The 16,652-nt window shown below is 44.9% G+C and overlaps 1 protein-coding gene across 3 annotated transcripts in view; it reads right to left on the reverse strand.

Annotated features, from left to right (window-relative positions):
* Positions 1-7,309, reverse strand: part of atp5mc1 (ATP synthase membrane subunit c locus 1) — a 12,404-nt gene extending 5,095 nt beyond the window's left edge. The window contains exons 1-5 of one of the 3 annotated variants that reach the window (XM_020608340.1): positions 7,202-7,296; positions 5,785-5,897; positions 5,626-5,673; positions 4,762-4,842; positions 3,133-3,311 (exon numbers count right to left, since the gene is read on the reverse strand). In XM_020608340.1, the coding sequence (XP_020463996.1) occupies positions 3,133-3,311; positions 4,762-4,842; positions 5,626-5,664 (299 nt within the window). In that variant the 5' untranslated portion in view covers positions 5,665-5,673; positions 5,785-5,897; positions 7,202-7,296. Of the gene's footprint in view, positions 1-3,132; positions 3,312-4,761; positions 4,843-5,625; positions 5,674-5,784; positions 5,898-7,201 lie in introns of all 3 variants that reach the window. The other 2 variants (XM_020608341.1, XM_020608339.1) reach the window with 2 other exon arrangements.
* Positions 7,310-16,652: the final 9,343 nt, after the last annotated feature.

The following is a 16,652-nucleotide window of genomic DNA, read 5'->3' on the forward strand; positions in this document are numbered from 1 at the left end:
CCAAGAGCCGGGGTCTGTCGGAGGTTTCTTCCGTTAAAGGGAGTTTTTCCTCCCCACTGTCGCCAAGTGCTTGCTCAAGGGGGGTTTGTTGGGTTTTCCCTATGTAATAATATTGATAACAGTAAGGTCTAGACCTTACTTTGTAAAGTGTCCTGAGATGACTTTTGTTGTGATTTGGCGCTATACAAATAAAATTTGATTTGATTTGATATCGTTTTCACTGACACATGGTTACACAGCAACATTTCACAGATGGCCATGGAGCTGGGTGGGACAACTTATTACTACACAAACAGGGAATCACTAACCAGTAAAGGCCAAATCATGCCTTCCGCATACCCTTGTGTAGGGTATTCATTTCTTATTCGTGCTTCCAAATTTGGGGTTTACCCTCTCTCCACCTATGCAGAAGTTTTCCAAGCACTGTGATCCATGTGCAGCCGGGGCTTGTGTGTTTATACCAGTTGACAGTTTATTAGATACACTTAACTAAAGTGTGATGTATGCAGAGCCTACATCATAGGCTATGCAAGTGACCTATGCCGTTGTGAGCATTTATACATATGCACTGGTGTGTTTGTGTCGCTCTGCAATTACACTGCCAAGATGCTAGTTGGTGGTGGTGTATCTATGCCACTATGTTGAATTTCGTCGCCACATAACAATGGTGACTAAAAGTGAGCAGATCATGTTGGAGTTAAAACTAATAAATGTCAAACAGCAGTTGCTTTTACTGAAATTACTCCAATGCAGATAAGAGCGAAGACATCAGAGGAGATGGTCTGTACAACGATTGAACCAGCTTAGGAATAACAAGGGGGGATTTTTCCATGCTTGTCCAGCCACAGAGATATGACTGAGGAAATCAGTCGTTTGTGGTCTGCGTCACCCTGATGTGCAGTTACACATCCAGAAAGGTGCATATCTGGCTACAGCGTAGGGTACAAAGCTTAGCATTACTTATGGCATAGATTCAATGCAGAATCATAAGTCAAGCTCAAAGCAGTCTGAGATGACAGTCCTGGAATAAATCTCATCTTCAATGATCATTGAAAATGTTTGAGGTGTAGATTTAACTGGATGGTCAGCTTGTAGGACAGCTTGCGGAGCTGCTGAACAGTACTCTATTATACATACAGGTGTAGGTTCTTTAGCTAACCTTCTGATACAAGAAAGGTAGACTAAAACATCTGTTACTGAAACAGTACAATAAATTAACAAGGAACAGTGTTAACAGTAACACTGTTCTCTGCTAGTGGAGTTTATGATCAGGACATACTGCTCTGGGCATTAGTCGCTGTTGCTTAGCAGTCTACCTGCTGAGCACCAAGGCCCGGCTGAATGCTCGCTGTAGAGGGTGCCTCAAACCCTCCACACGCTATCAAAACCCCACGCAATTCATCACTATGACGGCCAGTGATTTTTTTTTAAACTGTGTGCAAGGGCATGTGGCTCCTTGCTACCAACTGGCACACTAGTATTATGTGACCTCGACACTACATTTAAACAAAAAGGCACACTGCATTTGCTGCATGGAAGTATGGTGTGCTGGTAAAGTGCACGATTCAATGCAGTAAATTAAACGGATCTACAGACATGCAAAAATACAGAACCCTCCACATATTGTCCTCTTTAATGTGCATGGGTTTCATGAGTTTAATGAAGTCTTTTTCCTAATCTTCTCTCCACATCTGGTTTAGAGGAAGAACAATCATCTTATGCAATAAATACCAAAAACATAACCAGCCTTTCTCCTCAGCATCCACAATTTCATTCCCTTTACAGTGCCTGAGCACATTGGCAACTCCACAAAGCCTCATGGGGCAAGTATGAATGCAGTGATGGTTGCAGGCTGCACGCACACAGGCACAGAGGGGGCTGTGCACACAGGGACACGTATACCATGTAGATCCCTTAATGAAATGAAGGCACTGTGAGAGCTGCAGAGCATCAGCAGCACAAATTAAATTTCATCATTACTGGTGACCTCCATTATCATGTCAAGTTTGCTCCAAGATGACAAAAACTGGACCTTGTTTACATCCAAGCTGTTGTTGCCAATGTAAGAGCAATCACTCTTACCCAAGACTGTGTGGCATTTACAGACCTGCCAACCTTGAACAAACAAACTCCAATCACAATTGAAACTCTCCTCGTCCCCCCCGCCCATTTACTTTTTTAAAAGGAGTTCAAAAATGATCCTCACTTGAGCCAGCCAGAGTGAGGAAGGGGAACAAGAAGGATACAATCAAGGTCAGGAGTTCTGTCAATTTACAGATACTAGCTACTGTCTCTTGAAATGACATTAAAGCTATGCATCTGTCATCATCCCTAAATCCGGCACTATAACTGGTCAAACTCTTGTTTTGCTTTTCAGACCTATCTCTATGGGTCAGATGCTCACTGGGGTAGACTAACATTACTACACAACAAGTCAAGCTCACAAGGTGTCAGTGGCATTTTGTGTAGTGACAATCATACCAGCATACTTTAATATCACAACACATACCTACTATGCAAAGCGTGCACAAGCTGGCAGGTCTGCATTTAACTCAAGTCTAGAATTATTTTGCTTTTTTTTAAACCTACATGCTGTTTTGCACCGTCTGTGCTTTGGTTGCACTGTTGTCCATGAGCAATGTTTTCCAATATGCCTCTTATGCATACGTGTGGAAATAACTCTGAACTTGCATAGTTATTTGTGCTCACAAGTTCCTTTTGGACAACACCTGTCAAGTTCTGTACTATAACCTCAGGTACCGCGTTATGTTAAAAAGCTAATAATTGAGTTCAGTCAGCAGCTTATGTCATTGGAAAGGCTGTTCCGTTGACATTTGTGCCGATTTAATTTTAACAGAGTATATCAGGGACTCCTCAAATAATTTTATTATGCCTTGCATAAATTTCCATAGGATATCTTTGACCTACATAAGCACTAATTAATAGACAAATGATTAAAACAAATGACAGCAACATCAGAAAGGGGACCCAACAGTCCTGTCCATTGTCAGGTGTGTCGTGTGTCATGGTGGTGAATATCCAAAGCAGTCCGACAAAGTCTCAAAGTACTGAGCAACCCTTCATAGTTCTGTTGAACAAATTCTCCAAAGGACTAACGTGCATTAATGTTACCTGGCATAGCCAATGATGAGGCTGCCGAACACTGTTCCGATTCCAGCTCCTGAGCCAGCTACACCCACTGTGGCAGCACCAGCACCAATGAACTTGGCAGCAGTGTCGATGTCCTGGGAGACAGCGCTGGTCTGGAAGGAGCGAGTCAGGACTGCAGACTGGCTGACTGGCAACAGGGCCTGAGAGAGGGTTCAGAGGACAGACAACTAAACAGCTACAGTACAGGCATGTGCCAAGAACCAATGGTCACTCAATACTCATTAAGCTTGAGAAGGCATTCATGTGAATATATACTTGTGCATTTGATTTATTACTGAATTAAGACTTTTACAATGAAAATTGTTACCTAGTAAGCAGCAAAACAAGATTATTTTTTGTGGGGGGGACTCCAGTGAATATTAATAATACAGTGCAATGGTACAGCAGTGCAATGCAAAAACAGCTATATTACACAGTTGGAAAGCATTGTAAACGGTTTACTAAATGCACATATAGGTTTTATCATAATTCACTCCTTATAAGTACTTTATAATTGAGATATGGTCTATAAATTTGTTACAAATACATTGAAGCTGCATTTCCACAAGAACGTTGCTGGTAGTTTTTATTCCCAGGAACTAAAGCCCAAGAACTGCCCCTCAGGTAAAAGCCCCTGAAGCACATTGTGATGTGCGTATCAAAGTAGGGCTCAAGCCCAGGAGAGATTAAAGAAATTAGCCCACTGACGTAAAAGCAGGATGGTCGGCGGGAGAGTTGTAAGAATACTGCATACAAGATGCTCGCTATGGTTAACACATGTAGTGCTAACCATAGTGTTAGTAATGTTTCACTTTAGCTGAAGTCATGTTCTCCACGGCATTCTCTGCCTATTGCACTCCATGTGTGGAGGAGCCGAGCTCCACCCTCAGTCAAACACCAGGCGACGTTGCTCCACAATACAACAAACTTAAGCACTGGTCTCTTTGTGCAGGTCTATCGATAAGATGGTCATTACAAACTGAGGACTGAAGGAACTTGAGTCAGTTGCATCAGTGAGTCCAAATCATTTTTCATATTGGCACACACTTACTCGCATTATATGACTGTGAAATGCTTGTGCTTTAGAGCACTGCATTTGACCAATCAGTGACATTCAGCACTACAAGCCCAAAAGCTCTTGGACCTTCAGAAAGTATTGCCCCCTGACTAGGTCCTTTTTACAAGGGTAGAACTGTGCCCCGGAACCAAATTTAGGTCCTGGACCCTCCAGTGGAAATGCAGATAGAGGAGCTACACTCCTAAAAATGTACCTACTCCCCAGGGAAAGTTCCTCTGGTGGAAACAGAGCTTTAGTCAGAGCCTGTGGAAGCGTATAGTACGTCTTGCGCTCAGTCAGATGTTGGTGATATAATGTATACAATGATTTAATAAAAAAAAAAAAAAATTGGTACATTTACTGAGGTAGCAATTCTTATGACCAATTGGCAAAAAATGATAATGTGAATATAGCACCAACACTTGATATCTTGACTACAGATTTTATCAATATTTGCCAACTCTATTCACATATCAGTATTTAACCTATGTCTGCAAGAAAGAAAAAAAACTCTAAAAATTTGTTGGAAGATCACTGCAGGTGAAAGGACTGACCCGCTGCTCCACTGTGACTTCAGATCTGTTGAAGAGGGACACTGAGACTGGCCTGGCGAGGACTCTGGACCCCCCACGTAGCTGCACAGACAAGCAAAGTTATTACAACCACACACTCTGAAAACCTGTATATTAACACTTCCAGTGTGTCACACTCTTCATTTTTATTGCAATGACCTAAACAGAAAGCCCTCAACTACCCATCTCTACAGGTGCTTCAACAGCAAAATCACCTGGAACCAATACAACTATAGTCCAGTCTTACATACTACTACAACTACTACTACTACTAATAATAATAATAATAATAATAAGTGAGCAAAACTGAATTATACCAAATCTTGATTCACCATATTTCATATCAATTATGTATTAATTCAACCCAGCCCTAGAACTACAATTATGGCTATCTAACTTGTACTCTGGTGATCTGAGGTCTGATGTAAACATGGAACTTTGTCCTCCACAACACCTCCATAACTGAAATGTCCCAGATGCTGCACAGTCAGCTGACATGAAAATGCCACCAGATGTACAACTGTCACAGTGCACTGACCAACCCTGCCCATTATTCCCCTCTAACAGTTAAAACTTCTGTTTTGCCAAAAAGGTCAAGCAGCAGTGAACCCCTAAATGCAGACATCCTTTGGAGTGAAATCACTCCAGATTTTGCCTTCCATAAGATGGTTTGTACAAGTTTTAAAAAATAAAAAAGTCAATTCAGAAGGTAACAGCTACTTTCCACCTAAAACCATCATAATAAACTATTGATGGGTCATTATTATTTGAACCAGCATTCAAAGTAGAAATCTCACATGCAATCTCTGTGCTACATATTTAAAGATTATCACACAGCTGACGTACCACAGCAGGAGAAGTGACAAACTTGGCGCAGGCATACATGGTTGGAATCTGGAGAGAGTAGAAGCATTTCACAACTTTAGTCTATGTTCATACATGGTCCTTTCTGTTGGTCAGGCTGTAGATTTAGCAGTCTGGTTAATGGATTCACAGGAATCAAACCTGAAACTTCTTATTTATGGACTGGGCCACTAACACCTATCAGGCAGGTGCTGAAGCAAAGATGGACATCTAGTGGTCATCATGGAGATGAACAGAGATTGAAACAGACAGCACTGGACACAAACATGTAAATGACAGGATGTGTACAATATATCAAACAACTTTACAAAGATTAGTTTATAACTCAGGTGACTTCTGGGTATTTTAAAAATGTGCAGCCTGGAGTCTTAACAGATGTGGATCCGAGAGGTGGAGGATGTAGCTCTGTGTCATAGCTCTTTACTGACCTGCCACTGACAGCTGCAGTATTGTGTAGCAAGGCTGTCCCGTATTCAGCTCTGGCTCTAAGAATGCACACTTGAGCAAATAAAGTTCCTGTGCATAAAGCTACCAATCCAAAATAAAATTATGTTTTGCCCTGGTCACAAAGAATATCTAGTGTGTGTAATGATTGTCTGGCAACTATTTGACAAAGGAGGAGTGAAGCTGGTATTGCTACCGGCCGGGTCAGCACAAAGACTGATCCAGAGGTATAGACTGCTACAAGATCACCTTCAGATAAACCGCTGCACATGCTGCAGAATAAATGGCTTTGATAAGTTCCTCCTACTTTCACACGCCATTAGCTGAAACCTGGAGGATATCCCTCCTTGGAAGTTTGCTTAGTCCATGATACAAACTCAAGTAAACTAGTATATTTTGTTCAACACAAACACGATTAAACTTTTTGCAAAATCAAAGGACAGGTACATTTGCATTACTGTGTCACCCGTTTAGACCTGGGTTGGGCTGACCGTCCTCTTGGAGGAGAGGAGAAAGGCCGGAGCTAAGTTGCTAAGCTAACCAGCTAGTAGTGGTGAAGGTCAAAAACGAACGACAGCCGGTCACATAGGGCTTGAAAAATCATGCACGGTGGACGTCCAGGCAACATAAAGCCTAACAGCGCTTTAGTGCAATGACAAGAGGCGGTATGACACTAAGTCTTTGAAAAGGGTGTCTTCGCAGCGTACTGATTCAGAGTATGGTAGGCCCAGAGTGTCAGACATTTTACTTTCAACTGCCTGCCAAGGCAGCTTGCCCGCGCTGTGCCCGGTGTCGGACCCGCTGCTGATGCTGGCAGTGCGGCAGGAATATCGCAGTGGCTGGCCGAGCATCACTCATCAAGTCAGGGTGCCTATCTTGTAGCTAAACTGGGAATACACGTACTAATTGATTCACAAGGCATTCCTAGGAACCAAACCATTGAATGGCCGACCTAGCTTACAAACTAACGTTACCGAATGTTAGCAGTGACAGCTAACTTAGCTTTCCAAGCGTATCCTGACAGCTCCCACATAGACGCAAAACACAAACAGACTTAACCATAGTCCAAACTGGGCATTAAGGAAGTGTGGACGTCAATAAGCGCAAACATTACCGATTTGTTACAGCTTTCCGAGAGTCCGGGATGATCTTCTCTGGCACCCAGTGGAGTCAATGAACGTAGACCGAGTTAGCCTGTCACCTTGTTATTTATAATCTCGGTGTCTACGTCCTAAATGCCCATTGGTCAGAAAGAACCATCCTTCATACACAATTGGCCCATCACTGTGTTACATTCGTCGCTCCAGCCTATCGTATGGAGCGTTCTTGAACTGTAAGGGTTTTGATTGGCCAGCGGACTAATGAAGGTGGGACAAAAGAAACTTTCATTAATTTCATTGGACACTATTGCCGGGAACAACGAGTTTACTAATGCGACCTTTAAAAGCACATCCAGTATCCTTTGTACCTATGGGTTAGTTTGTGGGAAGTCCCACCTACAGGAGAATAATCTGACAGTTCCATAATGTTAAAGTGTTAAATTACCTCTCAGTCACATTGTCCGTATTCCATATACAAATGTTGTTACTGTGTAGACTAATGTTGGCCTACACACATAATAGAGTATTTCTTTATTGCGACTTTAATAAGTTATTACCATTTTTAGAAAAAAAATCCTTCCTTCCATAGCCATCAACCCAACCCACTGGACAAAAAACAAATCATTACAGTCCACTCTTGCTGTGTGTGCACACTATGTATATGCATATTTATTTTATGTATACTGAGCATCTTTGGCACTAAAATATTCATTCAGGATGAATAAGACTGTATCTTATCCATAAACATCAACTGCAAAGACAACAACAAAGTTCCTCTGAAAGAACAGACCTACTTTATGGTTCCACATCATCGTACTACAAAGCCCCCTTGAACCTTTTCCAAAATAGAATGTTATGAAATTGGACAAAATATGCTGTTGCTCATGTTGAACTCCTTGACTTTATTTCATTGTATATGTACCTCATCACCTTCAAAATATTGATTAAAGGCACAGAGACCTACACAGTAAAATACTGTTTTACTTAGAGATACTATAAACAACCAATAGCACCTTTTTTGGTAAATTGAATGCAAAAAAAAATGTAATCATGTAAGCACAATATAAGGCTAAAAAGTTATAATACTGTGTAATTAATTACTACAAAGCAAGTGACACAAGGTGAACATACAGTGAAGGCCCTGGGGCTGTGAGGCAGTTGCTTGGTTGGGACGGTTTTGCCTCACTGGAGCTGGGCAACACAGGTCCTCTTCCCTGGGACCAGATCATGTGAGCACCACAGAAAAAGAGCATAAACAGCAGTCAGGCATTGTTGGGTGTTACCTCTATCTTTTATAGGTTTTAATAAACAGAACTAATTCTTATCAGAGTCACTATACTCAGGTGTACCAGCTGAGTGAGGCAATTTTCATTGTATTTAGACAAAAATACTCTCAGTGGACCTGAACATTCTATGCAGATGATCCTGCTACAGGACAAAGATACTGAGGGTTAAATTCCTAAGAAATATATATAAGGAGAAATGCACTGACACCAAACCTTCAGATACTTTTTTCAGGAACTATAGTATGTAAAACATGTGAAATACTGTAAATGCACATCATCATGTATTATTCCATTTTATTATACTTCACCTGCTAGACTATGTTATACCCAATTGTAGAAGCAATTCTCTGTACAAGACTTAAAAAAGGTTGAGGCCAAATTTATTTTGTTTTATTCATATATACAGTAGTCCCTGATGTGTGTTGCAATCATAATTCCTTAGCAAAATATACAAGAACTATAGGTAAATCTGTGTAAAGACAGAAAAAATACATTTAATAATAACATTACTATTAAATGTGGAAATAACAGACACTTTTGGTTTGCAATAATCAGTTATTATTGGCCATAAAATAGGTTTCTGGGTAAGTAACACAAGTGATGATCAGACAGGTTGAAAATCTATAAGTGGCTCAATCCTATTTTGGAAGCAGAAACAAACGTGATCAATAAAGGACATGAAGGACACCACTCACTGTTGGTTTGACCAATTACTGTTTTGAACCTGTCTGATCATCTGACTCCTCCTGTTTCTTTCTTTGCTGTATCTATTTTAAGGCATGTCTATAGATCTCAGCAGTCATTGTGGTAAGTACAACATAATTTTTACCAACAGAAGCAATGGCTAGAGCAACAGAAACAAACCACACCATAAATTCTGTGTTCAACATACTCAACCAATAAATCTGAAAACATTTGCGAACAGCAAGCAAATAAAGCTGACTTTTTATTTTTCCTAATGAAAAAGACAAAATAAACTTTCCTCTCTTTTCATATCCAGGCAACACACATTGAGAGTGACCACTGTCTTCATTAGTGCCAAGTACCAGCACGGCCTCTGGATTCACTGGCGGGCTGAGGTGAAGCACATGTAAACAGACAGCTACAGATGCATCCATACAACATTACTCTGCATTCCACTCCTCAGTGACCATGGACAGATGTGCCTCATTAAACACATACTTTCATATCCCCACCATGTTGCTCTGCTCTAAGATCAGGGAACATGTTTCAGTTATTTATTTATTTACAAGTACAAAACCAGATCAGGAGACTTACGACACAGCAGCAGAGGCATTTATGCAATAATAATCATTAAAAAAAAATTGTAGGCGGGAAAAAAGACAACAAAACAAAACTGCAGCAAGAGAAACCACCATTTGACAACAAGAGGGAGAAAACAAAGAAGTATATATAGGACGGGGATAAAAAGCTACAGGTGAGTGGAATCAGCCTCTGATGGTCAGTAGCAACAATGAAGAAGGTGAAGTGGTGAAAATCAGGAAGTTTCTAACAGGAAGGCAGGAGTGGCCCATGACACCTGTACCACGTGCAGCAGTATGGACTCGTACATATGGTGTGTTCCCCAAGATTCTGTTCATGATGACTGTTATGGTGATCATACCTGATGGTAGGACAGCTGCCAGTACTTGTCGGCCGGTCAAGAAGGTTATTAATCTTCTCATCTGACTCTCAGTAAGAAAGTGAATTATTTCCCAAACTGTGAAACTACTCCTTTAATAGCAAAACACTGAAATTAGCAGTGAAATATGTTCCTAGTCAGAAACAAACAGTCATGTCTGGCCACTGCTACTGAGATGACACAAACTGGCTGCCAGACAGTAAATGATGTCACATGAAAGCCACTTACTGCTTGACATCCCATCTGAGCAAGTTAAGATTTGCCAGTCTGTCCTCCCCCTCTACTTGTGGTCTTAAATGATTAAACCACATTATTATTCTAGCAGTACCCTCTGTATATCCCGCCATGCTAAGCTCTGTTCAGACATACTCACCTGTAATTAAGCCCTCTGCTTGTTTTCCTACATTATTACACACAGTCTGTGTAGAGCTACTGCTGGCTTTCAGCCTACACAAGTATGGCTGTCGTGGCAAACACCTGCCCAGGTGAGTTTGAAATCAGTGCAGGGTGTATTCAGTTTAAAGGTGCACCTGCTGGTCTGTAATAAACAGAAAGGACATCATTGTGCAATGCATTTCAGCTCTTACATAGCCTGGGACTCTTGTGGCTGTAACATCTGAACTGTATTCATAACAGCATTATGACTACATACTGGACCATACTGGAAGTGAATTCACTTACAAAACCATAAAGGAGATCATATGCTTCAGTTGCAACTTTATTTTGATTTTGTAAACGTCATGTTGATTTGTCAGTAAAGCATAACCACTGCAGTGTAAAAGTCCTTCAAGACCAAACAAGACACTGAACGCCCGTTGCCCTCAATGGTTAGAGCCATCGGTTCTGTACCAGAAACAAATTCCTTGTGTGTAACATACTTGGCCAATAAAGGTGATTATCCTTAACCTTAGTACCTCTGCCTACATTCCTTGACACTGTGCAGAAGGTTTTAGAACAGCACTGCAGTCGAGTTACTAAATCAAATACAAATGATCAAAAATCAAACTAATTAAAACAATATTTTTTAAATTAATAAAAGGAAAAAAAACATTGCCTAGTACACAAATAGTAGACATTGCTTTAGCAAGCTAAAATGCAAAGACCTTTGAATTCTGGTGGTGATTTTTAAAAAACAAACAAAAGAAATGATAGAGATCTCACTCTGATATAAAAAAAAGCTATTTAATTTCATTTAAAGACAATCAAGGAGCTGCAGATCAGATCTAGCTCAAAGCCGAGATGATATTTTGTGGCTGGTACATTTTTTAAACAATGTACACATAACACATGTTTCTTTCTTATTTTATAGGAACCAGCAGCCAACAGACCAATATTTATGTCTGTTTTATGTTTTACAGGGCCTGCACTATTCACAAGAAAAGAACTAACACTGCAGGAGAAAACAGCAAGGCACATATATACTGTATTAACTGAATCAACGGTATGTGCTACTTTTATCCTAAAAGTACTGGGCACCTACACTTGCATGTTACCACATGCTGTCATATAATTCTTGCATTTAATTGACATTTAATGTTTTCAATCTAATTTGCAGTCTAATAGTTTATGTATATTTATTTTAATGTTTTATCTATCTGTATACATTGTGTTAAGCATTTTGGCTTTGAATTGGCTTTATGTATGAAAATGTGCTCTATAAATAGCCTTGCCTTGCCCAGCGTCAGAAACTGCAAGTGGAGCCTGGGGCTGCAACTTGTCGCTGAAGGTGGTGGTTGGAGCATTAGCAATTAGAAATTAATAATATAAAATACATCGATGTGAAATGTGCTAATCTGCATAATGAGCACTTTTACTTTTGGTACTTTTAAGGATATTTTGATGCTAATACTTTTGTTCTTTTATTTAAGTACATTTTGAATGCAGGACCTTCACTTGTAACAGAGTATTTTTACACTGTGGTATTGCTACTTTTATTTGAGTAAAGAATCTGAGTACTTCATCCACCACTGTACAGATATAAGACAGACCTTGCTCTATGTGCTTTCTTCACAAATTTTCACTGTTGTCATCCAGTGAGGTCAGGGAACAAGCTGGGATGTTACACTGTGTAGTGCCCTGTCCATCTACAGAGCATCAAATCAAATGTATTGTGTTTGGTTACTACAGCACAAAATAGTAATTCACTACAATAAAATAGCAATTGTGCAGTTGTAACCACTTTCAAATAAACCACATCAGTAAATTATGTTTCAAAAATTTTATTTATACAATTCATGTTTAGAAGTGTACTAACAAGGCAACCACATTTTGAAACAGTTAATTTGATGAAGTTAATTTGATGAGTTCAGTAAAGGTCAGTTGTAAATGGCTCGACAGGTAAGGAAGACACGTTATCATATGTCACTTTGTAGTGATCAGCACTCAAGGTTTAAGGTTTTGAAGACATTCACTGTTGTTGAAACCCTGACACTGGATTGGTTTGTTGCAGCAACTAAACCTTTTACATTAAAACCAATAATTTATATAGCTATGCAATCTTTATGTCAAAGAGAAGAGAGTGTCCATCTTACAGCATAGTACATTCATTATTAGATGTATACACATTTACATCACACTATCTTCCTCATCCCATTCAGCTTTCCTCATTAAAAGATATCTGATGACTAGAACCACACCTGTTGGCCAGAACCTGCAGGTGGAGGCTTCAGGTGGGGATGGGGGCTGTAGTTGCCAACCAGAACCTACAGGTGGCGGCAGATCTTGCAGGGTGCTGACAGAGGATGCAGATGGAGGTTGGACCTTCACCTGTCAGCCAGACCTTGTAGGTGGAGGTGGAGCTTGCAGGGTGCTGACAGAGGATGCAGGTGGAGGTTAGCACTGCAGCTGTTGGCCAGACCCTGCAGGTGGAGGTTGATCCTGCAGAGTGCTGACAGTCTGCAGGTGGGGAGTGGGGCTGCAGCTGTCAGCCAGAGCCTGCAGGTGGAGGTGGAGTTTGCAGAGTGCTGATAGAGGATGCAGGTGGAGGTTGGCGTTGCAGCTGTCGACCAGACCCTGCAGGTGGAGGTGGAGCTTGCAGACTGCTGACAGAGGATGCAGGTGGAGGTTGGCAACGCAGCTGTCAGCCAGACCCTGCAGGTGGAGGTGGAGCGTGCAGAGTGCTGATAGAGTCTGCAGGTGGAGGTTTGCAACGCAGCCATCAGCCAGACCCTGCAGGTGGAGGTGGAGCGTGCAGGGTGCTGAGAGAGGATGCAGGTGGATTTTGGAAAAGCACCTGTCGGCCAGACCTTGCAGTTGGAGGTGGAGCTTGCAGAGTGCTGACAGAGGATGCAGGTGGAGGTTGGCACTGCAGCTGTCAGCCAGACCCTGCAGGTGGAGGTGGAGCGTGCAGGGTGCTGAGAGAGGATGCAGGTGGATTTTGGAAAAGCACCTGTCGGCCAGACCTTGCAGTTGGAGGTGGAGCTTGCAGAGTGCTGACAGAGGATGCAGGTGGAGGTTGGCACTGCAGCTGTCAGCCAGACCCTGCAGGTGGAGGTTGGCACTGCAGCTGTCAGCCAGACCCTGCAGGTGGAGGTTGGCACTGCAGCTGTCAGCCAGACCCTGCAGGTGGAGGTGGAGCGTGCAGAGTGCTGATAGAGTCTGCAGGTGGAGGTTTGCAACGCAGCCATCAGCCAGACCCTGCAGGTGGAGGTGGAGCGTGCAGGGTGCTGAGAGAGGATGCAGGTGGATTTTGGAAAAGCACCTGTCGGCCAGACCTTGCAGTTGGAGGTGGAGCTTGCAGAGTGCTGACAGAGGATGCAGGTGGAGGTTGGCACTGCAGCTGTCAGCCAGACCCTGCAGGTGGAGGTTGGCACTGCAGCTGTCAGCCAGACCCTGCAGGTGGAGGTTGGCACTGCAGCTGTCAGCCAGACCCTGCAGGTGGAGGTGGAGCGTGCAGGGTGCTGAGAGAGGATGCAGGTGGATTTTGGAAAAGCACCTGTCGGCCAGACCTTGCAGTTGGAGGTGGAGCTTGCAGAGTGCTGACAGAGGATGCAGGTGGAGGTTGGCACTGCAGCTGTCAGCCAGACCCTGCAGGTGGAGGTTGGCACTGCAGCTGTCAGCCAGACCCTGCAGGTGGAGGTTGGCACTGCAGCTGTCAGCCAGACCCTGCAGGTGGAGGTGGAGCGTGCAGAGTGCTGATAGAGTCTGCAGGTGGAGGTTTGCAACGCAGCCATCAGCCAGACCCTGCAGATAGAGGTGGAGCTTGCAGGGTGGTGGCAAAGGCTTCAGGTGGGGATGGGGGTTGCAGTTGCCAGCCAGACCATGCAGGTGGCGGCAGATCTTGCAGGGTGCTGACAGAGGATGCAGATGGAGGTTGGACCTTCACCTGTCAGCCAGACCTTGTAGGTGGAGGTGGAGCTTGCAGGGTGCTGACAGAGGATGCAGGTGGAGGTTAGCACTGCAGCTGTTGGCCAGACCCTGCAGGTGGAGGTTGATCCTGCAGAGTGCTGACAGTCTGCAGGTGGGGAGTGGGGCTGCAGCTGTCAGCCAGAGCCTGCAGGTGGAGGTGGAGTTTGCAGAGTGCTGATAGAGGATGCAGGTGGAGGTTGGCGTTGCAGCTGTCGACCAGACCCTGCAGGTGGAGGTGGAGCTTGCAGACTGCTGACAGAGGATGCAGGTGGAGGTTGGCAACGCAGCTGTCAGCCAGACCCTGCAGGTGGAGGTGGAGCGTGCAGAGTGCTGATAGAGTCTGCAGGTGGAGGTTTGCAACGCAGCCATCAGCCAGACCCTGCAGGTGGAGGTGGAGCGTGCAGGGTGCTGAGAGAGGATGCAGGTGGATTTTGGAAAAGCACCTGTCGGCCAGACCTTGCAGTTGGAGGTGGAGCTTGCAGAGTGCTGACAGAGGATGCAGGTGGAGGTTGGCACTGCAGCTGTCAGCCAGACCCTGCAGGTGGAGGTTGGCACTGCAGCTGTCAGCCAGACCCTGCAGGTGGAGGTTGGCACTGCAGCTGTCAGCCAGACCCTGCAGGTGGAGGTGGAGCGTGCAGAGTGCTGATAGAGTCTGCAGGTGGAGGTTTGCAACGCAGCCATCAGCCAGACCCTGCAGATAGAGGTGGAGCTTGCAGGGTGGTGGCAAAGGCTTCAGGTGGGGATGGGGGTTGCAGTTGCCAGCCAGACCATGCAGGTGGCGGCAGATCTTGCAGGGTGCTGACAGAGGATGCAGATGGAGGTTGGACCTTCACCTGTCAGCCAGACCTTGTAGGTGGAGGTGGAGCTTGCAGGGTGCTGACAGAGGATGCAGGTGGAGGTTAGCACTGCAGCTGTTGGCCAGACCCTGCAGGTGGAGGTTGATCCTGCAGAGTGCTGACAGTCTGCAGGTGGGGAGTGGGGCTGCAGCTGTCAGCCAGAGCCTGCAGGTGGAGGTGGAGTTTGCAGAGTGCTGATAGAGGATGCAGGTGGAGGTTGGCGTTGCAGCTGTCGACCAGACCCTGCAGGTGGAGGTGGAGCTTGCAGACTGCTGACAGAGGATGCAGGTGGAGGTTGGCAACGCAGCTGTCAGCCAGACCCTGCAGGTGGAGGTGGAGCGTGCAGAGTGCTGATAGAGTCTGCAGGTGGAGGTTTGCAACGCAGCCATCAGCCAGACCCTGCAGGTGGAGGTGGAGCGTGCAGGGTGCTGAGAGAGGATGCAGGTGGATTTTGGAAAAGCACCTGTCGGCCAGACCTTGCAGTTGGAGGTGGAGCTTGCAGAGTGCTGACAGAGGATGCAGGTGGAGGTTGGCACTGCAGCTGTCAGCCAGACCCTGCAGGTGGAGGTTGGCACTGCAGCTGTCAGCCAGACCCTGCAGGTGGAGGTTGGCACTGCAGCTGTCAGCCAGACCCTGCAGGTGGAGGTGGAGCGTGCAGAGTGCTGATAGAGTCTGCAGGTGGAGGTTTGCAACGCAGCCATCAGCCAGACCCTGCAGATAGAGGTGGAGCTTGCAGGGTGGTGGCAAAGGCTTCAGGTGGGGATGGGGGTTGCAGTTGCCAGCCAGACCATGCAGGTGGCGGCAGATCTTGCAGGGTGCTGACAGAGGATGCAGATGGAGGTTGGACCTTCACCTGTCAGCCAGACCTTGTAGGTGGAGGTGGAGCTTGCAGGGTGCTGACAGAGGATGCAGGTGGAGGTTAGCACTGCAGCTGTTGGCCAGACCCTGCAGGTGGAGGTTGATCCTGCAGAGTGCTGACAGTCTGCAGGTGGGGAGTGGGGCTGCAGCTGTCAGCCAGAGCCTGCAGGTGGAGGTGGAGTTTGCAGAGTGCTGATAGAGGATGCAGGTGGAGGTTGGCGTTGCAGCTGTCGACCAGACCCTGCAGGTGGAGGTGGAGCTTGCAGACTGCTGACAGAGGATGCAGGTGGAGGTTGGCAACGCAGCTGTCAGCCAGACCCTGCAGGTGGAGGTGGAGCGTGCAGAGTGCTGATAGAGTCTGCAGGTGGAGGTTTGCAACGCAGCCATCAGCCAGACCCTGCAGGTGGAGGTGGAGCGTGCAGGGTGCTGAGAGAGGATGCAGGTGGATTTTGGAAAAGCACCTGTCGGCCAGACCTTGCAGTTGGAGGTGGAGCTT

Source organism: Monopterus albus, unplaced genomic scaffold (genome assembly GCF_001952655.1).
Source record: "Monopterus albus unplaced genomic scaffold, M_albus_1.0 scaffold92.1, whole genome shotgun sequence".
Classification (NCBI taxonomy): Eukaryota; Metazoa; Chordata; class Actinopteri; order Synbranchiformes; family Synbranchidae; genus Monopterus; species Monopterus albus.